At 32.9% G+C, this 27,814-nt stretch overlaps 1 protein-coding gene across 2 annotated transcripts in view; it reads right to left on the reverse strand.

The window, feature by feature from the left end:
- Positions 1-27,814, reverse strand: part of LOC106872737 (ras GTPase-activating-like protein IQGAP1) — a 176,189-nt gene that overhangs the window by 94,041 nt on the left and 54,334 nt on the right. For both annotated transcript variants that reach the window (XM_089342174.1, XM_014919820.3), the window contains exons 4-5: positions 15,167-15,244; positions 10,435-10,511 (exon numbers count right to left, since the gene is read on the reverse strand). Coding sequence is in view for 1 of the 2 variants with exons in the window: in XM_014919820.3 (XP_014775306.1) it covers positions 10,435-10,511; positions 15,167-15,244 (155 nt within the window). In the remaining variant the exon portion in view is untranslated. The remainder of the gene's footprint in view (positions 1-10,434; positions 10,512-15,166; positions 15,245-27,814) is intronic.

A 27,814-nucleotide genomic window follows, 5' to 3' on the forward strand; every position in this document is an offset into this window, starting at 1 on the left:
TTCCTGGAAGTTAATTTGATTGATAAATCACTGGTGTACTAAAAAATGTTTTGTTCCACTGCTATTATGTACTAAAGAACATATACCTATAGATTTTAGCCAATACTGTATGTAAGAAATATGATGTACTCTGCAGTGCATAATAACAGTAAAATGAAACACTTGACAAATTAATAATTTATTAATGTAGAAAAATATTAATGTTTCCTTGAAGTGTTGTCACTCTTGAGCAGGAGTTCATCATTAAATAGTCTATGCAGAATGCTTCATAGCATTCTTCAGTGGAGGATGTTAAGCAAGTGGTTAGAGACACTATGTGAATGGTGCATACGTGTTGAATGAGAATTATGTAGGGGAAGATTCATCAGCATAGAAATAGATATGACATGTAATGAGAGGAACGGTTACTAATATGAAAGAAGAAAAGGGGTCAGGCATATAATTGAATCTCGAGTAGAAGCTTGAGAGAACCCGACTCCTTTACAACAACAGTGATTTGGAAGAAGTAACTGAAATGATGAAGCCAATAATTTGGTAACTTTGCCAGTGATAGTCAGAAACCAAAATAATTTCAACAAGATCGTACTGATCAAGGAATGATTCTCAAATGAAGTGATTGAGATTCAAGGAATATTTACTTACAAGTTCATTAAAAATGATAATCCCTAACGACTTGTAAGTAGAGAGAGGGGAGCAGAGAGTGAAAGAAGGAGACACACACACACACACACTGAAAGACAAAAAAGGTGAGAGACAAATTGTGTGTTAGAGAGAGAGAGAGAGAGAGAGAGAGAGAGAGAGAATGAGTCAACCCAGCAATGATGAAAATAACTGCATTGAAATTGATTTGGTTATGTTAGTTTTGAAGGATCATACTGTTTGTTACAATTAACAGCTTTGAACAAAGCAGTGAAAAGAGAAAAAAAAAAGGAATATATTTGCATATGAGTGTAGGCAAGCTTTTGTATGAATGTGCACGCATTGCACTCGTAAGAACAAGTGGAGTGTAAAGATGTGTAGACTTTTGGCTTTAGCTTCAAGGATACTGCTAATAGAATTGGGTTGAAAAATTGTGGGAAAGACAATTTGGCAAAATTGGTAAAAACTGTTTTGGCCAAAAGCCAAAAGGCTTAACTGAAATTAGGAAACTGAGAACCTATAAGCTATGATTATAAAAAGATAACTTCCACACCTTTCATATCTTTGGTGCAAGAGTTTATTCAGTTCAATATAAAAACCAATAAAAATAAGTACATAACATACTTCAGTTTGATAAAAACATGAATTATGGCTATTTCTACGTTCTGTACTAACACATTGTCTTTTACATGTGAAAAAGACAAAAGAGACAATAAAACTTTTGTTTACTGAGATTGCTTTCCGTTTTTTAAAATTAATTTTTGAACTGCTTAGTTCAAAAATAAGTGTCAGGATAAGAGTTTAGTAAACTTCAGTTCAAATGAAATATTAGTTCCAAATTTTGGCAGATGGCCAGTAATTTTGGGGGAGGGGTTAAGTCAATTACTTTGACCCTAGTGCTTGACTTATTTCATCGATGCTGGAAGAATAAACAGCAAAAATCAACCTTGGTGGAATTTGAACTCAGAATGTAAAGAGACGAAATACCATTAAACATTTTGCCGGGTGTGCTAATGATTCTGCCAGCTTGCTTGCTCACTTCTCAACAAATATTAACATGCAAAATATAAGGGAAAAAGTGTTTAAATGAGTAAGGTACCTAAAAATCGAGTATTTTCTCTTCTAAAGAAATAGACTGGTATTGAAAATAACTTGAAATGATATAGTTAGCCCAATATGTCCATAGTCTAACTGAATATCTCAACATTGTCTTTACACATATTTTGAATATGTACATATATGTATATTGGTTTCAAATTTTTTCACAAGGCCAGCAATTTCAGGGGAGGGGACAAGTTGATTACATTGACCCCCACAGATTAACTGGTCCTTATTTTATCAAACCCAGAAGGATAAAAGGCAAAGTCAACCTCAGCACAATTTGAACTCAGAATGTAAAAGACAGATGAAATGCCACTAAGCATTTTGCCCTGCATGCTAACTACTCTACCAGCTTGTTGCCTTGAATATATACATAATATATTAGTTCAATTAAAATTTTGTTGTCTGGAAGAATTTACAAATAATGACAATATCAAAATAACTTTATGGCAACACAGAATATAAATGATGTTGGCACTTTGTTGAGTGTCGTATAGCTTATACATCCTGTCCACATGCATAAAACTTGTATTTTCTTTTCTTTGCACATAAATTATAAGCAGTTTACAGATGTGGCAGAAAAGCTGTGAGATCTAATGTAAAAGTCTATAAACTAAATTCAAGATTTCTTAGAAAATTTTAATTTTGAAAACTGCTTATCATGTAAACACTAAATTTTAACTTGTCATTAAGCTAAAAGAAAACATCTGCCGGAATATGTATTCATTGTGACCTATATTTGCATTGTTACATTTATAAAAATATTGCATTTAGTCATATTTTTCTCTATACCTTTGAAACGTCTATATTGTCAGAACTGAAGGAAACTAATTTGAATACACACATACACAATGATGTGTGTGTGTGTGTGAAGTAATGCAGTCCTAAATGGAATAAGGTTTCTTAAATCTTTTATTATTATTACTGAAATGCTGCAGATAAACTGGGAGCAATGTGCTAGTGTTGCTGCAGAAATGATAGTAGAAAGTATATTAGTGAGCTCGAGAGGAAAGCTGGGTTACGAACAGGTCAATAGAATGTAGTTGACAGATGTTTGGTTAAGAGAGTAGAGGAAGAAAACTACTTGATGATGAAACACTTCTATTGCACAGCTACTTCTATATTAGCAAACTAAGTATGATTCCAGGGTACAGTAAGGTTGTTAGATGTTATGCTAAGGATACATATTAGATTTACAAATTACAATCTATGAGAAAAAAAAAAAAAAAAATTTAGTTTCCTTTTGAAGTTCAAAATGGTTGGACATTTTCTAATAACAAGCAGCAGTATTTTCTATTGATAAGACTGTAGTGTTATATACATTGTCTACCATGACTATCACTGAGTACAGTTTGAAGTAATTACTGAAAGTAGATTAGAAATGAGTCAAGGAAAATAGTAAAGTGAGAAGGAGCTAAGGAACTAATGCTCTTATAAATTAGATTTTCAATTACACTCTCATTGGCAACAAATGTAGTTTAACTGATGTTGAATGACATATTTTAGCAAAGATATAACCATTTTTATGAATTTGTGTTGCAAGATTCCTAATGTGAAACTGTGCTGAAACAGATATTGTTGTATTTCGGGATGGTCATTTTGCTTTTTTGGCCAACACACACACTATACATATTCGGTCTTCACTGGTTTATTACTGTTCTTATTCTAACTCATGTCAATTGCCAGAGATCTTTCGTCACATCTGTGACCTCTTCAGTGAAGACCTTTTCTGTCCTCGTGTGTGCTCCTGCTCCACTTAATCCATCAGAGAATGGATTAAGCAGAGCAAAAACACACACGAGGACAGAAAGTATCACTAAAGGAGTCACAGATGTGTGACAAAAAGACTTCCGGACAATAGACATGAGTTATAATAAGAACACTAATTAATGAGTGAAAAACAAATATATAGTGCGTGTGTTTATTTGGTGGTGGGGGAAATGACCATCCCAAAATACAACAATAAACCTTACTGTTTTGAAATTTTTCCATATCCTAAAAGACTGGAGGTTTACTATAAAAGCCAGCGTTTTTAACCTGTAAAGCCTATTCTGATGAAAGAGTATGAAATTTTTGATATCTGGTATGTTATTTGGAAGCTATATTTAATATAACACCAAGATCATTTCATTCTCAGAGATATTTCTCTCAAAGATTCAGGCAGAGCTGTTTGGTTAAGAAATTTGCAACCACATGGCTCCAGGTTTGGTCCCACTGCATGACACTTTAAGCAATTATCTTTTGCCATGGGTTAAGCTTGATCAATGCCTTGTTAAGTAGAATTTGGTGAAGGCTCATCATGCACGTGTGTGTGTGTGTGTGTGTGTGTATTATTTAGTCATGTAAATTGGTAAAAAGATATAAACTTTGGCAAGAAAACTGCTAAAACCAGCACTTTCAAACAAAATAACCTATTGCATCTGTTTCCCCCAATTTGTATGGAGGCTTGCTTGTCACATTTGCCATCCTAAAGGCAGTGAATCAACTAGAGATTGGCCGTTGGAAAAATATATCCAACACGGCTATTGTTCACAAAATATGATAAAAAATTAATAATAAATAACACAGATGGTTTCAAAGAGACAACTGATTTGTGATTTTTGTGGTGTTTAGTTGAGATAACTACTATTCATTGATTTGCTGATTTTGTTCATGATGGTTGGTAAATATACTCTAAATGTGTTTAATTAGAGAGATGTGAAAAGACTCAAGGCATTAATGGTCATCTGCATTACCATAGGAAGTTGTAAGATGATAAATATGTTAAATGCAAAATCTATTTAGAATAGAAAGTTTAATAAGTCATATTGTTCAGATTAAAAAAGAAAATTATCAATTGAAGCTGCATGAGAAGTCAGAGATTATCTGGCCTTGCATTTATATTGACTTAGAAGATTTTTAGCTTGTTCATGCATAGAGAGAATGTAACTTGAAACTACCTTCTTCAAGGTGATAGAAATTAGGTGTTAGTGCTATTAAAAATGTCCTGGTCAGTTATGTTACCCTTGGAGAATATTTTGAGGTTTCTGTACAAGGTTAAAAAGTTTGCTTTGCATCTGTATGATTTCAGGTTCTGTCCAAATGGGTGGCACCTTGAGCAAGTGTCTTCTAGCCTTGGGAAGACTTGCACAGTAATGCAAGTCTAGCTTAAGGTGTCTAGTAGTGCATAGGTGTTGTTAGAGGGGGTAATACATCAAAGTGCAGAAGAAGAACTAAAGATAGCCAAAACTGCAGCAGGGTTGGCAAGAGTGTGGCTTAGAAGTGGAAAGACTAGATTGATTTCATAAAAAATAGGTTATGGGGAAAGGAAAATCAAAAATGTGATTTTCACCAAATTCAGCTACTGTGATGAAGATACAAGGTGGTATCAAAAAGTTCCCAGACTAGTTAGATTTGATAAAAAAACAAACTTATTTACCTAAGTTTTAACATCATCATCTTTGAAATAGTCACCTTGCACAGCAATACACTGGTCCCAGCATTCCTGCCACTTTTGGAATCCGGCCTGGAAGTCGTTTCAATAAGCGAGTTAAAGACCTTCTGGGATTTGCTCTTAATCTAAACAATGGTGCCAAAATGGTGACCTTTGAGCTGCCTTCATTTTAGGGAAGAGTTGGAAGTCTGCAGGTGCTAAATCTGGTGAATAGAGTGGATGTGGAAGCGGTACCATTTTAATTTTGGTGAGAAACTCACAAGTGAGGAGAGCCTGGTGACAGGGTGCATTGTTGTCATGAAGAATCCAATTCTTTGCGCTTCACAGATCTGATTGCTTTAATCAAATGTCCTCTCTCATTGATTGTCCTTTCACCGATCATCATGCACAATCTAATTAATTTTCTCCACATTTCCGGGGATGATGCTCATGGAAGGTCTTCCAGGTCACTCATCTCCCAAGGATGTTCTTCCACTTTTGAAGTGCCTGTGCCACTAGAAACATTGCATACAATCCATTGTTGCCGTAGCTTGTTGAAGCATGCTCAATGTCTCTGCAGTAGACTTCTCAAGTTTATTGCAAAATTTTACATTGGCTCTTTGTTCCAACTTCCAGACCATGACAAAAATCACAGATTACAGCAAATATGTGATCAGAAAAACACAAATTTCACAACTTGCGAAGTAAACACAGCAATGTCACTTGGCACATTGAATGCGCAACCATCTGCTGCCATCTGTTGGTGCATTACAGAACTAGTCCGGGAACTTTTTGATACCACCTTCACTTAAATAAAGAAGTGTGATCTGATAGAAGAAAATAAAATGTGATTGTGTGATTAGGAAAATGTGATTAGGAAGTTTGCTTCACTACTGTATGGTTTCAGATTCCATCCATCTGGGTGAGACCATGAGCTAGTGTCTTCTAGTCTTGAGCAGACCAATGCCATGTAAGATTTGGTAGACACAAATTGTATGTAAATGTGACGTGTGATTATGTGTGTACACATGCTTATAGTGGATTCTCCTGTCGGCTATGCAGCATGAGGATGCAATAACCATTATCGTAACTGTTTGACTACCCACACAGATGGTGAAGGCTTGTGAAAGACCAGCTACACTTTTTGGAAATCTTGATAGTAGAAAGTTGCTATCAAATAGAGTCCTCCCTCCCTCCACACACACAAACCCCCACACAGACATGTGCACACACAAACTGACATACACATGCACACAAACTCCAACACAGACACATGCACACACAAACTGACATGCATGCACGCACTCCCACACACGCACGCATGCACTCTCATACACATACACACGTCCACACTCACACACACATGCACACTCCCACACACACACACACACATACAGATCAATATAGACACGTGTTTCAGCCAAAAGGCTAGACACCTTTTTGTGTAGAGCTGTAGTGTCAATGAACTCATTTGGCAAATTTATTTGCAAGTGTCCCAATGGAGATGTGAAAACAATCTTGTATTACATATTCAGTATTTCACTTATCCTTTGGAGATCTGCATTCAGTGAGCCATTTTCTTTGAACAGTGATCCTATCTTGTATTGTATTGAAGCAGACTTTTGCAAATCTAATAGAAGGCTTTAGGATTTGTCTTTACATTTTTTACAGCCCTGGCCCCTCTTATTTTCATGGAAGTGTTCGAGTTCATTTTAAACAGTGCTTGTTTGAGATACAGTTCCTCACTATCCTTTAGTGACCTTTTAGACAATTTGAGATCTTTGTCATCGCATTAGAATTTTCCTATCTCTGGGAATTATGCTTTTCTGTTGGTTTGACATTCTCTAGAGCAAACTTACTGCATACATACTGCATAAAGACATATATATATATATATATATACATACATAAACTTACATGTTTACACGCACATGCATATATACACACACATTTATTCTCAGACACAAACATGTAACATGAATATAGACACACACATGCATATATAAAAGTAAGCATGAGTGTGTTGTGAGCTTGTGAATTTCCACATGTCTGTATATTGTCACCGTATGAGCAAAAGCAGGGTTTAAGTTTCAAATAATATTTCCCCATAGTTTAGTGATTTTGTTGCATGTGAAACAAATGGAATATGAATACTTTACTGGTATAAAACGAAATGGTGACAGGAAGGGCAACTGGCTATAAAATACTGCCTTAAACTTTTATCCAACCCAATGTAGCATGGAAGAAGTGGATGTAAAAATGCTGACTTATGAAGTTGAGAAGAATTTTGTTCAAAGAATGAATTTTAACAACATATCAAAAGCACAAAAGAAAAAAAATAAAGCATTTAGAATTAATTGCGAAATGGTTCATTTAGCTTTTTCAGGTTTAGTAGACACATAACAGCTAACAGGATGAAGAGAGACTGTCTACTACCAATACCATAACAAAATGTTTATAATGTGAAATCAACAGTCAAAACAAAATCATTCCAACTAATTAGAATGTTCTAAATTTTGAATTTTTGGAAAAAGAGACATTTATGACTAATTGATAAAACCTTGAAATAGAAAGCCTACAAATGCTAAATATTCAGTGAATTTTATTCGAAGCTGATGATTCGCTCTGCTGCTACTCAGAGTTTCTTGCTGCATGCAGAATGAGAGAGAGAGTGCAAACACTTAAAACTTACAAGCCCCCCCCCCCCCCCCAAACAAATGGGATTAACTTCACCCATTTTAACAAATATTGAGTAGATAATATTTAACAAATTTAACATTAACAACAAATTTACAAATATTAAATGCTTTACAGTTTGGAGGAGAGAAATCTCTTGAGCATAATCAGCAAATATCAACTTTCCCTCATATAAGGAGAAAAAAAAAACAAACAAACAAAAAATAACACACACACACACACATACACAAAAAGACAAAATCAAAAATTAAAATTTTTTTTGTTAGTAATTTTAAAGGCTGGACAAATGGTAGATTCTTGAACTAAAAATACAGTATTTAGTTTTTCTCCTCCTACTTTCTGAGCTGCAGAATTTGACTTTACCTTTTCAACTCTCTTGGGTTTGATAAAATATGCACCAAGCATATATTATAGTTGATTTTATCAACTATAAAATACTCTCACAAGAAATGTATGGTCTGTTTGAAGTCATTATGAAAACAAATCTAAAAAGAAGTATTGATCTAGATATATAAATAGCATTTTGCTTTGAACACAACACAAGGCTCAAGATAATAGAGATCAATATATTGCAGAAATTAATTTGAATGGCTGTGAAAATTGACAAATACCATTATTCTAATTAAATCAAATTTGGTAGTAACAAGATTTTCCAATAGTAATTTACCTACTTTTTGTATTATGAAAATAGTATGCAAAGTTCCAGTAGAATTCAAACTGTTTACTTCATTATGCCAGTCTGTAACCAATTTGGCCTTGTAGTCACAATCTTTAGAAACTGATAAATATAATGAACCAAGAAAGCCTTCTTTTGTGCTAATGGGGAAGGATGATTGACTTGCTAGAAATAGCAGCTGAATCTCCCTGAATCATATACTATTATCTTGAATAAGGGAAAGCCACTAGATATTATAGCCCTAAACATATACTCCTAAAAAAAAAAAAAAATGAAATGGTCATGGCTAGAACACCTTTGATTGATTACATTTGACAACAATAGGTAAATGTAAACTCCAGAACATAGCATAGATTTTATAAAATTTGACAATTCATTAAATGAAGCAAAAACATGATAATTCCATTCTATTTTGTAAAGCCTACAAAATTAAAATATTTACTATTGTTTATATTTTAGGATGGTCATTTATTTTTCTTTTTGCTAAATAAACATGCACTATATACTCATCCTTCACTTCAGCTTCATTATTCTACTTATTTTAGTAGTCTTTGTCTGAACTCTTTCATCACACGTCTCCTGTTCTGTTTAATCCATTGTTTTTCTGTGGTGTGTATCCTTATCTATGCATGTGTCTGTATCTGTGTGTGTGTCTATGTGTGTTTTGTGTGCTGTAAATGGGTTTGCTTACTCTATTGTTTGTATGTGTTTTATTTAGTCTTTTATTTGTTTATTTACTTTTTGTTATTCCTTAAGTATGTGTGTGTATGGGTTTATGTATTACACTGTATCTGTCTTTTTTCTTCTCTCATTCTGTCTGTAATCATGTTGTGTAGTATGGTGGAAGGGTGAATAAAGCTGAAGCAACAAACAAGTATATAGTGTATGTGGTTATTTAGTAAATAACAACAAAAAAAAAATTGACCATCCCGAAATATATCCGTTTCAACACACAATTCATACCAGGAATCTTCCAAAACAAATACATAAATGTAAATATTTACTTTTTTAACCAAAGAAAATGTAATTACTTGGCTCCTAATTTTATAAAATAGTACACAACCAGTTATTCCTCCAAATCACAAAAGAACAGTTATCATCAATGGCAAAAAATTAAAAACAAAAATTAGTTTCAGATGCTTAAAAAACCAATATTAAATATCAGTTTATACTGGCATGAAAGTAAAAAGTTAAAAAGCTACATCTGCCATACAAATAAGAAGCTAATCTACAAAAGATTTTTTTTTTAAGAAGAGAATGTAAATATATATTTTTCCTTTAAAGCAACATTATCAAAAATAAATAATTATATATCTACTCATCATGTAGTAGTTATATTTGAACCTCTTATCTATCAGTTTAATTCTAATAAAACCACTAATTTTAATATTCATAAAGAAAATTCTATTTAACTTTCATATAATACTAAAGATAGTCGCTACTTGGAGTTTATATGCAGTTGCTCAACTGGCTGGAAATAGCAACTAAATCATTGAAATTATCAAGATAATGTGATCCAATGTGTACTGCAGTAAAACAGGAGGACAAGATGGTCATGACTGATACATAATATTGTAGGTCTCTCTGATCATGGCAGACTCGAGACTAAACATCACCATAGATTTGAGCTATACTTTTTTTAATTGTACATTTCAAATATTTCCTTAATTTCGGATTAACAAATTTGAAAGCAATTTAGATTTTTTACTTCTGTGTAAGAGGCTGGCAAAAAGATCTAGGAGATACTATACAAAACAACTAGTTTCCCACAAAAACAAGGTTATCTTTTGCATTAGTTTGCATTCATCCAGAGTAAAATAAAATTGAAAACTTGCTTTTTTTTTTTATTGCTTTAAAATTCCTCCCCAGCACAACTAAAGTTAAAACTTTAGTTCAGAATTTGACTTACCTGAGAGCATGTACACAATATATGGCTCGGGGTACATTTTTCTTATCATAGATGTCAGTGGTTTCAGGATAAAATATCTGGAATTGAGAAAAAATGTGTTATATAGAATATTTTAACAAAAAATACTATCTTATTAAGATATTCAAATTATTCTGCTAAGTGTAACATTTGTTTTTCTAGTCTATGTATCAAAACACACAAAGTTTTCCACATATTTTACATATATGAGCTTCATTTTGAATATTAACTTTTTTAGATAGGTAGCATTCTGCATAACTTGTAAAATCACATCCCTATTTTACATAAAGAAAAAGGTAAAGAAGGAAGCATAATCAAAACTGAAGTTAATAGAAAGACACAACAGTGGTGTGAGCACGATGAATGCAAGGACAATATAGGAGACAGCATGATGAATGAAAGGGCAATACAGAAGGATCTGATGACACTGTCAAAAAATGGAATGGGACCAGGGTAATAATGATCTTGAATTGTCTACTAACACGTGATAGTCAATGAAAGAACCAATCACAACTAAGTTATCAAAAGGTTCAATTATATGCAACAGTTATCAAAAAAAATCGAGATGCAAATTTATTTTTAGAGTATCATCCTTTTATGAAAGGGTTTGCACAAAGACAAATTCAAGAACACTGGCATATATAGCATTCACTAATACAAAGTAGCATGAAAGTGCTACTTTATAACATTAGACATTATCATTTGTAGTAATCCCTCGACCATCACGGGTGTTACATTCTAAAACCCTTGCGATAGGTGAAAATCCAAAGTAGAAACAGTACTGTATATTTTTATTATTTTATTATATAAATGAAAAACAACCATGGGGGAATAGATGTAAGCTTAAATAATAAACCATGATAGGTAAATCGCGATATGACAAGGGATTACTGCACATAACTTTTCCCCCCAGATAGCCATGACCCTTGATAAAAGCTAAACTGCAGTTTACCTCTAATAGTACCAACAAAAAGTCATTTTAAATGCTATTATCTTAAAATTGTGGAGTTTACAATAAAAATTATACAAGCAATTTTGGATTAGAATCTACTTTATAGTAAAGTTAAGAATATACGTGTATGCATGCACAAGTCTATGTCATTCTGACCTATTTATGAGACAGCACCCTTTCACATGTCAGTGCCCACTAGACACTACAAAACTTGAAATACTTTTAGCCTATTTCTCACTTTCAAACCCAATATGACCAGCTATTCTGGTCTCTCCCATAACTAAAAACAATGTCTAATAATTGCGTAATCAAGCCAACCTGTATAACATCCTAACACACAACAAGCCCCATACTTCACAAATCATCTTGTAGTTCAAGTATGCTTACTCGTCTCTCTCTCTCTTCTCAGTAACCAACAGTACAGTTTCCATAAAGCCAAATCTACTGGCTTTATGGGGACTTTGATGAAACCAATTATTTTTCTATTGCACCAATAAAATCTTTGAACGTCATGAGAATCTCCTTGTACAATGACCCAAATCTATCATGCAGCCTAACTATTTGACTCTTCCTGTGCTTGAATGGGATGTTTGCTCTTTTCCATGCACACCCATAGTAACGACACGGTTCTCTAATTTTTGCAAACATATCCTTTTACCAGTTTTGCACTACCTTGAACAGAAAGCTCAAAAACATCTTCTAGTGGAGACATGGGGAGTTATAGCTTCAAGATCACTTGGACATAATCACTATGAATACCAAGGAACCAGTCATGCACTACATTCTCCTTATGTAGTAACAACACCACTAAAAACTCTTGAAATCGCTGTAAATGTTAGAACTCATTATCTGATAACTTTTCATAACTCCATATATATATATATATATATATATAAAACATTGCTAAAACAACAACCAGGTCACTAGGTCTCCTCTTGAAGTTCAGGAAATATTTCAGCACTAATTAGTTGCTCACTCACTAACAAAGCTGAAATATAACTATATTAGAGTGTTGCCAACATATCTGGGATATTGCTTGTACTATTGGAGCATTATAAACAAGTCTAGGATAGTGGTTGTGCTTTATACACACACACACACACACAAATATTGAAGTGGTGTTAACATAGTGATTATACTATACAGACAACATTTTACACAACATAAAAAATAAAAAAACTTTAGCTGATTGGCAAATGTTCACAAATTCACTTCAATCTCAGAGTTGTCCATCTCTTTTACCATTACTACAAAAGCTCTGTCCCTGAGAGCTATTAAAAAAGTTTTATTACCATTTAATGTTCTTGTAGTTTGTATTTTCTTATCTTTAATATATGGGCTGTGCGACTAAAAAATCCACTTTGGACTCGCAGAAAGGTTCAGTTCCACTGTGTGGATGTTGTCAACTGGTATCTACTATAGCCATGGATTGACCAATACAGCGATCCCTTGACTATCGTGAGTATTACGATACCAAAACCCCTTGTGATAGGTGAAAATCCGAAGTAGAAACAGTACTGTACAGTATTTTTTTTTTTTATTATTCTTATAATTTGTATATATTTATTTTATTATAAATGCAAAACAACACCACAGAGGAATCGATGTAAGCTCAAATAATAAACTGTGATAGGTGAACCGTGATATGGCGAGGGATTACTGTACCTTGTAAGTGAATTCGATAGGTGGAAACTAGAAGAAGCCAACCACATTTGTGTGTGTGTGTATGAAAATGAGTGCATATAACTCCGATAAGTGGAGGCGCAATGGCCCAGTGGTTAGGGCAGTGGACTCGCGGTCATAGGATCGCGGTCTCGATTTCCAGAGAGCAAAAACACCTAAAGCTCCACGAGGCTCCAGCAGGGGATGGTGGTGAACCCTGCTGTACTCTTTCACCACAACTTTCTCTCACTCTTACTTCCTGTTTCTGTTGTGCCTGTATTTCAAAGTGTCAGCCTTGTCACACTATGCCAACCATAACTCCAATATGTGCATTGATTATAAACAAAACTTCAAACAGTATCATTTATTTGCAATCTACCAGAAAAATATGTCTAGCTTTCTTCACAAGTCTTGATGTGTGTATGTTGATTATAAACAAACCTTCACAATTCACACAGTCATTTCTTTGCAGTCCCCTTGCAAAAGCATGTCTGAGATCTTTATTACTTGATAAACTGGGGGAACATCAACAGCCTGGATGAATGTAGTCCAAGTGAAGGTGGAATGCAAGTTACAGATACTTGTGGTGGAAAATAGCTATTGAGAGAGAGAGAGGAAAAGAGAGAAAGAGAGAGGAAGGGAGGGGGGAGAGAGAGAAAGGGAGGGGGAGAGAGAGAAAGGGAGGGGGAGAGAGAGAGAGAGAGAAAGAGAGAGAGAGAGAGAGAGAGCGACTGTCAGGAGGATTTGAGAAGAGGTAGATATAAACTCCCTAATCGAAAGTCTGAGCCTTACAGATCACAAGGCTGAACTATAGGATACTGCAGATCTTTCTAACCTAAACCAACTTGGTAAAAACAGGTTAATATATTGAGTGATTACAACAGGTTACTAATGTTAATAAAAAATTTGTAGTAATTGTGGCACTAGTTAATATTACTTTCATGTATATTTTTTTCATGAATCTCTATTTGCTGTTAATGTTCATAGAAATAAAACAACTTTAGGGCTAATCTGAACTAACCGAAAATAGGGTTAATTTAAACCAAGATGTATTCTTGCACCTATTGAGTATTTATGTTTTGACTGAAATGTATGCAGAAGAACTGGCTAGCTAAGTGCCAGCTGTATATCTATAAAAATTATGTACATGTATCTAAACACTAACAAATTTGTACTTTAGAAAACTGGACATCTGCATTTCACAAACTAAACAGTAAAATCTAGTTTTTCCAGTTTCCTTTGACTGTGGTGATTTTCTTTAAGTTGTTTGGTGGGTTTGGAAGTAGGAAAGAAAAGATGAGAAATCACAGGAGATATTAAAGTAAGATAAAATTGACAAGAAAGTAAAACAAAAACTGAGACCAACAAAATAAAATAAATAGAAAAACTAAATTTGTACTCTCAGTGATGCTAATTTTATTTCAGATGATGTTGAAATATTTGTCTAGTTTTTCACATTGGATTCATTAGATAAAGCTGCTATAATTTTAGAAATTTCTTTTATATAAAAGAAAAAAAAAATTCAATCCATTCTTAATTGTTTAACAATTTTTTTAAGAAAGCACAACATGCAGATATAATAAATCCGCATGCTAAATCCAGTTTTGATTTCATTGTGAAGAAAATCATTTCCAACTTCAGTTTTCAAATGATGTCCTAACATAAAATAAAATGATTTCATTCTTAGAATTGTTAACTGTTTTGTGACTATAATTCTAACAGAATACCATTTTATTTTTTAAGTAATCAAAAATTTAAGGATTTAAAAGCATAAAATACTTTTCTGCTGTTTAGAACAACATAAAAGATGTTCAATTAAAATCTTACATTGTTTCCATGTCATAATGAGATTTTGTTTGAAATATTTTAATTAAATATCAACACTTAATTTGCCTTGTCTTTGTCAGGTAGGTATTGACAAAGTTAAAGAAATTATAAAAAGTATTAATTTTTGCAAGACAAAGATATATTAAAATTACTTGCAATATGACAAATGAAATAGAAGTGCTAGAAAAAAAAGTGTGCATGTTTAAGTCTATCTGCTTCAGTGAGAATGAAATTGGCAAAAATTCAATAAATTACTGAGATAAGTTCCCTTACCGGAGGAAGACCAATTTCTTCCATAGCAGTGAGCCAGTGGTTGATATTATCGGTATGTCTGAAATGGAGACCAGTGGCCTGCAAGGAAAAATATATTAATTAGCTAATTTGTAGATTTCCCAATTGGCAAGTTATCAAACATTTTATAGACATCTATAAAAAAAGTTTATTAATAAATTAATGTGTTCATACATACACAAACTACAATGAAATACATATGTTCATACCACACCATATGAACATATGTATAAATATTAACAAGGTATCACCAAATCAAATGAGTGGAGGATATATTTCATTATTCGAAGTATTTGAAATCCAGATAGAAATAGATCAGTAATATATTTGCAATGAAGTTTAATGACCTCTCACTTTCTTTTCCAGTTTCCATAACAAATTTTCTCATCACTATCATCACCATTTAACCCTTTAGTATTCAGATTGTTCTGAATTAATCTTTGATTATCTTGTAGCTTTGCGATTTACATGATCTGAATGTTATGCTTAAAATGTCATTGCAGGATGGATGGGAGAGGCTGGATCTGGCCTGTTTGAACTTAAAATAGGTAAAAAAAAAATTTGGCCAGATATGGCTGGTTTAAATGCTAAAGGGTTAATATCCACTTTTTCATGCTTGCATTGGTCACATATTGAAGCAAATTTTCTATAACCAGATGCCCTACTTGATGCCAGTCCTCACTTGCTTCCAAGCAAGGTAATATTTCTCCATGATCAGACAGGTTTTCAGGAAAGATTAGAGGACATCTCTTATATGATGTTAATGCATGTTTATAACTATCATGTGATATCAAAACAAAAAAACACATACACTTAGACACCCATTTACTACATACATGATGGGCTTCTTTCAGTTTCTATCTACCAAAATCCACTTACAAGATGGCCATCCTGGGGCTATAGTACAAGACACTTGTCTAAGGCACCACACTGGTATTGAACCTGTAACTACATGAATAGGAATTGATTGTAACCATACAGCAATACACTTGTGCATACACAGTTGGTCTTAATGTACACCTCAACTCCCTCTCTATATCTCTCTCACACCTCAGCACAGCTTCCACCCACATCCCCACAACTAACATTAAGCCTTCCTTTGACCCTAAGTCCTCCCATTGACTGCTATAGGTCAGAGATTCTAAGATAACTGGTCTACTGCCCTACCATTCAAACAGCCAACCACCCAGTTTACCTTAGCTGAAGTAACCATTTGAACAGACAATTGAACAAGCAATCAATATTTTCTCAAATATTTGATAATGATATTTTTTTTAAAATTTATAAAACTGGCAAAAGCCATTCACGATAAAAATAGCAAAGATAGCATTAAAAATCTAAAAATGAAATTTTTAAAAAATATGCATTATCTAAATTGCTAAGAGACCCGAATCACCCACAATATATAAAACCAAGAAAATTATATACATGTCTTGAGTTCTACTTTGTTTGCATCACCCAACATATACATACATTATATACGTGTGTGTGTGTGTGTGTGTGAGAGTAAAGGATTGTTCAAGAGTCCCTTTAGTTTTTATATGATACATAATTTTTTAATTTTCATACAATTTTATACACATTACAAATTAGCATAATAGATAACTAAATAAGGTACTGGACTCCGGTGTATTGCACTGTGAGTATGTCAAAAATGCTTTGAATATAAAGATAAAGCTTATGTTTAAATCTCTAAGATACAATAGCCAAAATTAGCAAGATATAGGACACCAAGTTTCTATATCAAATGAACATTTTATATTTATCACAAAAACAAAGCTATATTTAGTTAGACTTTCAAGGTAGTTAATGAAATAATTACTTATATCTTTAATATAATTTTTCCAAGATTAAATTGCTAAATTTATTTTAAGAAAACTGTTGGCTATTATTATGGCAATATTTACTGTAAGAAATAATTATTTCCAAACTGCTTGTTAAAACATTGCAATTAGTAAAATAACAAACTAAATAAATAATAAAACAACTCAGTTTTCAAAATCTAATTTTGAAAATAAAAATGATTCAATGCAAAACAATTTTACAGGTTCTTTAAAACAACATCACCTAAGCTAGTGTTAAAAATTCCTGTCCAAAGCATTCTCAATATACTTATGTTTGATCTACACCAAAAAAAAAAAAAAAAAAAAAGCTTAAATGTTCACTTTTTAAATTGTTTATTGTTCTACTTTTAAATCATACCATTCATATTATGTTAGGGTAGAATATTTTTCTTAGAGACTTCAAAACCACCTTCAACACATTTGCTTACATTCACTAAACCTATGTAAACAAAGAAAGCAAATTCAGAATACTTAAGTACAAAACCAATAACATTTAAGTCTTAACTTACACAACATTAAATTAAGCATCACTTTAAACTCTTTAACTGCAAAATTAAATTCCATGGCTATTCCAGTACTGATGTTAAATATCTATAAAAAAAATAGAACTGGTATTTTCTGCAAGTTACATTGCCTCAATAAAGTTTGACATATCTCAACAATAAACAGTTTCAAACAGGATACTGCTCATTGAAATAGATCTTGGTGTACAAACTACTTTCTGCAGTTAGGGGCAATGAGATTTTGAGAGGATGCATCTGATTTTTGAAGTCAAAGGGTTAAACTCTAAAATACTATTTTCCAATGCTGAACTGAAACAGTTTCCACAAACTTTATTCCTTTACAGAAGTCACTTCACAATTCCTAAAAGAAAATGGAATGTTGTCTTTTGCAAGTATCAAATTGTTCTTACATAATCTAAACTTAGAAACTACATCAGTATGATGGATCTGTGAAATCAATCAATTTTATGAGACAATTCTTTTTGAGCACTTCTATCAAACCACATTTGTGTTGACTATTTCATTTTTGAAATACAAATCTAAATTTACTAATGCAAAGAATGGTTTCATAATAATAAAAAAAAAGGTTGTCATTTAGCTAGCACAGAAAAATTGATAACATAATTATATATGCACATATAAGGAAGAAAAAGCTACTAATATACATAAATATATTAGAAATGCATATGCAAATAAAAAATATATAACTTTTTTTAAATATTTAAAACCAGACAATGTATTTTAAAAAATTACAATCTCTGACATTTCTGTAAACATTTACTTCACAAAAAACAAAACAAAAAAAAACATACCATCTTTCTTACATTTAAGAATTAGCCTATATGAGACCCTTTTCTGATAAACATTTAAGAACCATTCTAGCTAAATTAGAGATTATAGATAGATTATCTAGATGTAATATCAAAACCAGTTACTATGATAGACATGCATCATCCTTCAACAATAAATAACAGAAGAAAGCAATCATATTCTAATTAACAATATTACATTTTATACTTGCATGTGAAAACTTTCAAAAGATACAATATAAAAATCATAAAATATTTATCAAATTCTAAACAGTAGATTCTAAAGCAAATGGTTAATTTTGATATTTCAAATCTCAATGTAAGAATATGTCAAAAGAAATCACTCTTGGCACAGGCTAATACCTCACAAATTCAACAAAAATATCAAGTTATCTCTTAGTTAATCAAGGCAATAATACCAGTCAAAAAGAACTTCAAATTCTGATGCACAGCATCTTAGGGAAAAAAAAGTCTGAATGATAAAGCTCATAGTCAAATTGAAGTCATTGTCAAAAATATATCTCTTAATAATTTAAAGAGAGAATTGACAGCCAGAAGCAAGAATTTTCAGAAGGCTATGGTAAACAACGTCATTTGAAAAGTGTTAATAGAAAGTTAATAAACATCTGTTTCCAAGAGTTTCTGTAATATTAAGAAACTTAGATATAATCAATAATACCCAAAATGAAATGCTAAGTAAGTATATTTATCAGTTAATTGCACACAATGTTGAGATAGATCAAACATTAGGGACTATTACTGGAAATATCAGATAATTGCATGGACATCTGAAAAAGAATTTATTCTGAAAATAGTATATAGCTCATCTGGTAAAACTCTCATAACATTAATAGAATCTAATTGATTACATAATAGAATGTGGATTCCATATCGAAAATCATTTCAGTTATAGATTCTGCAGCTAATGCTTATGAAACAAGCATAAAACATCAGAATATTTCATTTCCATTCAAAGATATAAACCCATTGAGCTTAATGGAATAAATAAAATTAATAGTTTGAAGTTTTACAACAATAGCTAAATGGGATACAAAAGGACTAAAGTTGTGTTTTACCTCTTTGTTCAAGATAATGAATAAATCTCTAAATGCAACAAGCCTCTAATTTTTTCTAAGATTTTGAGATGTTCCTAGCTGTACATTGGATAATCAAAAACCCTGCATACAAAACTATATACGAAGAGATTTTCTAAGTTTATGAGAGCACACAAGAGAAATGAAAGTAATTTCTATGGTAACACAGCAATATGCAGTTAAAAAATAGTAAGAGTAAAGACCCAAGTAAAAAATGCTACTTAATACAAATTACAGAAATTTGTTAATTTCATTTGGCTTAATCTTATCTGATAATTTAAAATAACGAATGTCTTGGAGCTGGATAAATAGTAGCTTATAAGCCTACTGCCAAATGCAATTAGCAAGCATGGCTATGTGGTTAAGAAGTTCACTACTCAAGTGTGATTTTGGATGCAGTTCCAATCTGCAGTATCCAGGGAATATACCTTGTGTGTGAAATTTGGTAAATGGAAGATGTATGAAGCCAATAGTGTGTGTGTGTGTGTGTGTGTGTGTGTGTGTGTGTGTGTGTGTGTGCGTGCGTGCGTGTGGGCTTACATTCTATATTGAGGTGCAAACAGTAACTAGCCGTCTAGCTCTGTCCATTCAAAGGCATGGGGAATAAAAAAAATGAAAAGTCCTTTATTTGAAAAGACAAGTAATCATTAGTGATAGGAAAGACATCTTGCTTCAGTGTTATGTATTCATCTAATTCATGATAACATGGAAAAACAGACATTATATCAGGCTCATCTCAATGTTTATTGGCAGCAGTTTAAGTTTGATTTCCTTTCCTTGTGTCGAAAAGAGAAACTGGATAATAGGAAGAGAAGCAAGTATTGTTCCTATGGAGTGCCTTCATATCTTGTACAAAACACAATATCAAAATTTCTCTTAATTGCACTATAAATTATAATAGTCAGTTCTGAGGATTTATTATCATCATTTAACATCTGTGTTCCGTGCTGGCAGAGGGTGGATGGTTTGGTAGGATCCGATATGTCCAAGGACTGCATTGAGGTCTGGCTGGATGTCCTTCCTAATACCAACCACTTCGCATCATGGACTGGGTGCTTTTTTCATGCCAGCTGCACCATTGAGGTTGCTATGCAGCTTGCAGAACTACAAACCCTGGGGAAGGGGAGTCAGTTTTATGTTAGGGGACAAGGGGAATGATCTATGAGTAGTGGGAGGAGGTGCAATAGTGGTTCTAGAAGAGGATCTGCATGACTATTCACTTCTAATAGGGGAAGGGGAGAGAAAAAGAAAATGAACAGTAGAAGCTGCAAGAGACAGACAAACATCAATAAGGTGCCTAGGCACAAGCTGTGTTAAAAAACTGTATAGGAAGGAGAATGAGGGGATGGGAAGGCAGGCTACCAAAATGGATAGTGTTGAAAGGTGGATGAGCAAAGAGCCACAAATTGGGGAAGATAGAGTGATGTAGAAGAAAGTGGTGGGGTGAGCTGCTGGGGTAGTAAAGATGAAACAATTGTCAGGAAGATGAGAAGAGGCTGACCTAATGCAGAGGTGGTGGTGGTGAGTCACTGTAAGATGGGTGAAGAGTACAATACATAATACTCCCAAAACTTAGCTTTGCTGACAAGGGTGGGTCTTTTTGAGAACCTCATATCATCAGAGATCCAGGCCCTTTGTCATCACTATCAGGCTCAGGCCATGAGATCACCATCAACCACTCCATCCCATGTTTTCCTGGATTTCCCTCTTCCACAAGTTCTGGCCACAGATAATGAGTGGTACTTTTTATACAATTGCCCTTATTGATATGTATCATGTATTCATACCAGCATGGTCTTCTTTCTTGCACACTCATATTGTATATCCAATGCAGTATGCTTGCTTCATTTCTTTTCAATTTTCTCAAGTCCTCTGCATTCAAGGCTCATTTTCACTACCATGTGGCATTACAGTTCTAACACAAGCATCATTCAGTCTGCCCTTCACTCTTAGGGAAAAGATCTTTGTTGTCATTAGTGGTTGTAGCCCCTTGAACTTTCTCCAACTAGCGCTCACTCTAGCAACTATACTTCAGAGCATGTACCTTCCTTGCTAGGTAGAAATTGTGTTCTGGAGTTGAGTTTTTCTTTTTTAATTTAGCTAGCAAATAGCTAAAAGTCTGTACCAATATTTTCTTTTTAGGAAATTATTCAAAATAGTTAACATTCTTTATCAACCCACTGAACATTTTAACTACTTTCAATGCAGAATGACAAATTAACAAAAGGGAAGCTCTAAAAATCAATACTCTGCAATAATTCAAACTATTTAACACGAAAAGATTCTCTAGAAATAAAATAAATGCAAAAATATAAAGTGAAAAACTTTTACATTTGACGAAAGCAGGCAATACTTGTAGACAGCACTGCTTGAATGGTTTGTTGGAACTAATAAATTAGCTATCTTTGAGATAGAATTACTTCTGGAAATGGAACTAATAATACTGTAACTAGTGATTGAAGAAAACTAGATTACTATCATTGAATTTAATGACAATTCCCTCTTCTGCCCATCCAATATGTAGGTTATAAGTGTATCTAAAGCATCATGTTTTATAGCATCAAATATAACAATAAATATATATAATCCATTAAATGAGAAATTAAACCTAGTGAGAATCCAAAATAGATAACTGCTGATATATGTAATACAAACAGATAATTTAAGTTAGATGAATATGTTGAGTAATGACAGCATGGGATATATATATATATATATATATATATATATATATATATATATATCATCATTGTTTAAAGCCTGCTTTCTTTGCTGGCCATCCTATAATATTGGCATAGGATGGACGATTTGACGAGAGCTGGTTCCAGTCTGATTTGGTTTAGTTTCTATGGCTGGATGCCCTTCCTAATATAGTAAAAACCTTAACCTATGATGAAGCAAAGTAAATACTAAACAGAAATACACCGTACCTCTCTCAACTTTCGTCTATGAAGACGAAGTTACATTTGCAGTGACCAAAGTTCATTTGTAATAAAGAGAAAAAATACTTCAAAATTCAGCAAATAAAAGACAAAAGTTCTTATCAAGCTCACTTTATATTGATTTCAATTGATTGGTTATTTATGATTATTACACTCAACATACACTGCTATGCAACAGCATACATAAAACAATTATCATCAAGAAAATATTCCCTGAAGTATTTAGCTTTTCATTTATTTATACAGAAATCAGTTATTTAAACTATAATAAAACCTGTTGACTAAATGTAGAATATGTGATATCACAATTAAAAAAAAAAGAAGATAAAATCTAGATTTTCTATGATCAAACTAAGTAAAAAAATATATATAAGTACAACTTTTGACTTTATTACTCTCATAAGTTGACACATTTATGGAGGAAAAAAAAATGAAACAAAAGATTTGTAACAACATCACGTTGTGCACTAATGATAAACAAAAATTATCAAAGACACTGTTTAATATAGAATTTTACTGCAAGCTAACTTATCAAAAGATCATGTAGGTGGAATGAGGATATTGATTATTTTGATAAATAGCATTTAGTATATCATTCTGACATACAAATAGCAAAAAGTAAATAGGCATGCAGAGAAGTAGTTAAAGGCTTATACAGATTATATGCAGATGCACACACGTTATATTTAAAGTGCTATAAACAACAAACTTAAATTATAGCATTAGTAAATGTTTCAGGGTTCTTTAGTTGTAGAACTAAAATACAAGTGGGTGCTGAAAAGTGGCTTTAAGGGTATCATGAAAGGCCTGGTAGGAGGCCCAACCGTCCGTGTTCTTTTACAGAGCTTAGAAAGTTTGAAGGACCACTGTAATTAAGTGTGTGAATCAGAGAGGAATATGTTGAATAAAATCATAACTGATCCTCCTACATTTTGTGTGCAGACAATTTGTTGACAAAATTATCGTACATATCTTTTTATAAGTAAAGTGTTTCTATCTGTAAATCTAATAAAACTTTTGTGATTTTTACTTGGGTTTTTAAAAAATTTCGACATATTGTCCTTTCAGCAAATTGTCCAATCGGTCAGTTGTCCTGTTTGTGTCTGTTGATGAATACTCTACCATTTTCTTTTACCCAAAACCAGGACCCCCCCCCCCCTCCAGCTTCAAGCTTATATGGAATTTCACTTTATAAGAGTAGCTTGCTGACAAAAACTGCACATCTTGGACATAGGTTAGAATATGCAATAAACTCCGGGACTATAAGTCCAGAGCTTAACCCAGTTTCCATGGTGTATATGCAATTGAGACTACAAATACCCACCTCCTAACTCCTAACAAGATGTTAATCTGTTGCAGGGTTAACTTCCTAACTATTGTTGGAGCTTAATTAAGACTGAGTGAACTGGAGCAATGTGAAATGAAGTGTTTTGTTCAAAAACAATGCATTGCTTGATCCTTGGATCAAAACCAAAATCTTAAGATTGTGAGTGTAACACATTAACCACTACTCCATGCACTTTTGCTGATCAGTGATTGCTTGCCTGAAGGTCACTTAGCAACAAATTTAAAATAACTAAGATGAAAAGTATACAAATAATTCAAGATCAATTGTAATAAATATAAGGTAAACAGTAAAAAATACAGTTTTGAAAGTGTACTAATTCCAATAAAAACATAATCAGTTGTGTTACAAGTTTACTATTTTTCATAGGAGAATGCCTAATTCAATTATTTACTACTTAAATTATGATTGGAATATATGCTTAAAACATCACTAATTCTTCTATTTAATTTCCATTTCAGGAGGCCAAACTATAATCTCTAGAATGCAACAAATTTTTAACTCTCATTTCAAATTATACTTTAGATGAATAATTGTCAAACATCTTATGAATCAAGACATCTCCAGGGAAATATGATTAGAAGCATCAACTGAGATAATGTGCTGAAAATGCTCCTGCTGAGAAACCAATTTCACTTTTGAAGATCACTTGGCAACCCCTACACAAATATTACTTTTATAGACAAGACATGAATTGAAGCTCTCCCCATCCTCATAGCAACTTTAAAAATAATTTATAAAATTTGACCAGTTATTCTGTTGCACACACCTTTCTGATGACTGGTTTTAGCATAAACATTTCAAAATTTCAATGCAAACAAAACAATATGGTGAATATTTAGTCCACACTAAATGCCAATAATTGAAAGCAGTTCAGGCAAGACCATCCTGTACATCCTGTGTAGGTCTAAATTATCCTATATGTTCTTTCCTTTGACATACTAGGGTGTGATTTTAGGGGAAGACATAGCTGTTATTTCTTTTAAGCTGAGTGACTGCATAGAAGCTTCCTTGTTGGCTAGTGAACAGAATATCTTGAACTATAGCATTCTACCATCAATTTTCTCTTTACATTATGTTAGGTATGACTGTGGTTATGGTTTAGTCCCACTTGCAGCATTTTGTGAGTGAATTTGGTAAATGGAATCTAAAAGAAGCCTATTGTGTATGTGTGTATGTGTGTGTGTGAATATGTACATACGAGTTTGTGTCTCCTTGTTTTGAAGTAACATGATAGCTGCAAATGAGTGTCACCATCTTACAAGCAGTATTATTTTATTCTCAATCTTCTGTAAAAACATGTCTGGCCATTGGGAAATATCACCTTGCTTGGAATCAATTGAGGGCTGGTGACAAGAAGGGCATCTAGTTTTAGAAAATCTGCTTAATGAATTCCATCAGACCCATGTAAGCATAGAAAAGTGGACTTTAAAATAAAGGTGATAAATTTTAACTGAACTATGGTAGTCATGCTGAGATCCAATTCACATTTATCACTCCAGTAAATTATAAAACCAATAATTTACAGATTGATATTACTTATGTTTGTTTACCCTCTAGAATACAATTAAGTTTCTTCAAAGTTGACTAATTCATTCAAATTGGAATTTTCAGTTTCCTCAAAATTAAACTTCAGCAGCTGTTGTCAAAGGTTTTGAAAAAAAAAACCAAAAAAACAAAAAACAAAAAAACACATGAAATACATCTATGACAGTTTTATACTGTGAAATTATTACGAACAACGCATTTCTGTAAGCGCTGTGTATGTTATTTGAACACTGTAATTTTCAAAAGGATTTATTAACCTGAACATTATTTTAAAAAATACTATATTTAAGATATTTTGTAAACTCTAAAATATTTTTCTGTCTCCAAAGCTCTTCGGGTCAAGTCTCAAATAGAAAATATATTCCAAAGAATTATCATTAATCAACAAAAAGATAATCCTCACAAAAATAATAAAAGGATGTATAATTCAAATGTCTAGGCTATTTGTAATGAGCAGATGACTAACAAAAAGACATTCATGATAAGATATGATAAAAAAAAATTATGTCAACATGACATGTACAAAAAAGATAATTTATGTTTAATTCCAACAGACTGCTTGCTGTGTTTCAGCAGATTAAAATATTAAAATAATGTAGAATCACCAGCTTATTCGTGTCCCTGAATACAATTTTTACATCTCTAGTAAGAATATAAAATTGTATGGATACATACAGAATATTTCATTTAGTCTCATGACATTTAAAAGCTTCCAAATGTAACTTCATCCTTAGTTATCTAACATTTTGCCTAGTTACCTTCTTTTCTTCCCCACATGCATTCTTCAAAGCCATATTTTCAGTAGTTCTCTCTTCAATGAAAGACATTCTCAAAAGGTTAGAATTCTTGTCTCTCCACAGCATACAAACCTAATTCAAATTTACTTGGACTCTGGTTTTTATCTTTTACTTGTTTCTGTCATTGTACTGTGGTCATGCTGGAGCACCACCTTGAAGGGTTTAATCAATCAAATCGACCTCAATACTTAATTTTTGAAGTCTGGTACATATTCTGTTAGCCTCTTTTGCCAAACTGCTAATTTATGGTGATGTAAACCAAAGAATACCAGTTTTCAAGCAGTGCATGGGAGAGGGTGACATATAAACACACACACAATGGTTTCTACAGTTGCCATCTTCCAAATTCACTCAAGACATTGATTGGTTCAGCATGGAGCTATAAAAGTCACTTGCCCAAGTTGCCACACAGTGGTATGTGGTTGCAAAGCGAACTTTCTAACCACACAACCATGCCACTTGCATCTGTAGTTTAGACAGTTTACATGGTATAAAATTCCTACCTATTTCTTTTCTGCATACTGAGCTTAGCCCCACCCCAAACTGTGCTATAGCCTCAGCTTTTCTGTTAAGTACAAATATTTTTTGTTAGGTTTACTTTGAGGCCTCAATTTGAGACTTTACATCTAAGTTTGCAATTTCTCAAAATCTTTCACAGATTCACAGAGTCTTCAGTATACAGGAATTTTCATGAACTGTTGGTCTTAAACTTTTGTTTTGGTTTGCAGAAATATAACAAAGAGTAGGTTTAGAACCAAGGTCCAACTGACACCTGGCAATATCTCTGTATGCAACTTTCCTCTTTCTTTTCAGTGAGTGAAGGCATGTGTATTGTCATTACTTTACCCCCATACTGGCATCGTACTTTGCGAGCTAGAACATCGTCAGTCTCTGATCCTCATGTTTCAGAGTATATAAAACATCTTACTAGACATAATGATTCTCTACTAGCTTGCTTATATTGTTTTTAACTCTCTTCCATCGTACACATCACCTAGTACTTCTCTGAACATGAGTCTGGCTGAAGGATTTTTCATCTTCCTTACTTTCCTTTGCCTGATTGTCATGTGCTCCATAATCCATCTAGCTTTATCCTAAGGTTGCTAATCATTAGCTTATGTTGAGTAGTGTATTTCGGAAAAGGACTTAATATCCATGTTCCCTGGTCAGTATTAAGTCTATCTTTCTTGCATATCCACCTTACGTATAAGCTAGTTTCTTAAAGTTAGTGTTGCAAATGGATAAGTAATTTGTGTCACAGAACTCACATTCGTGATTCTTCCTCATTCCGCATACCATATTTATAATCTTCATGTGTGTTAGAGGAGTCAAAATGGTGTTGACAAAAAGTGCTGGTGAATTTAATGAATATATTGGACAAGCTCCCATAGCTAGTTTAAACTTATGCTTTTATTTGGCAATCATGAATGAATGCTTTATATGAAACTAAAGTATGAAGACAGATGTAATATGCAACATTAACACAATATACACAATGAAGAAAGATGACCTAATTCTGGAGATATTACAGTATCATTTGGTCATATCAAGATGACACAATTTCTCAATCTGGTCACGAATGATGTTTTTGGTTATGAATATATGGTTGTAAAATCATATCAGATAACAGATCCAACATGTGACTGATCATATCAGCAGTAAAGTAGGCAGAGTAGGAAGAAATGGCAAAGCTATAATAAAGTACCCAAAATACTTAAGAATGACAAGTTTTTTTTTCTTTATATAAT

Source organism: Octopus bimaculoides, chromosome 2, assembly GCF_046866305.1.
Source record: "Octopus bimaculoides isolate indiv1 chromosome 2, ASM4686630v1, whole genome shotgun sequence".
In the NCBI taxonomy this organism is placed as follows: Eukaryota; Metazoa; Mollusca; class Cephalopoda; order Octopoda; family Octopodidae; genus Octopus; species Octopus bimaculoides.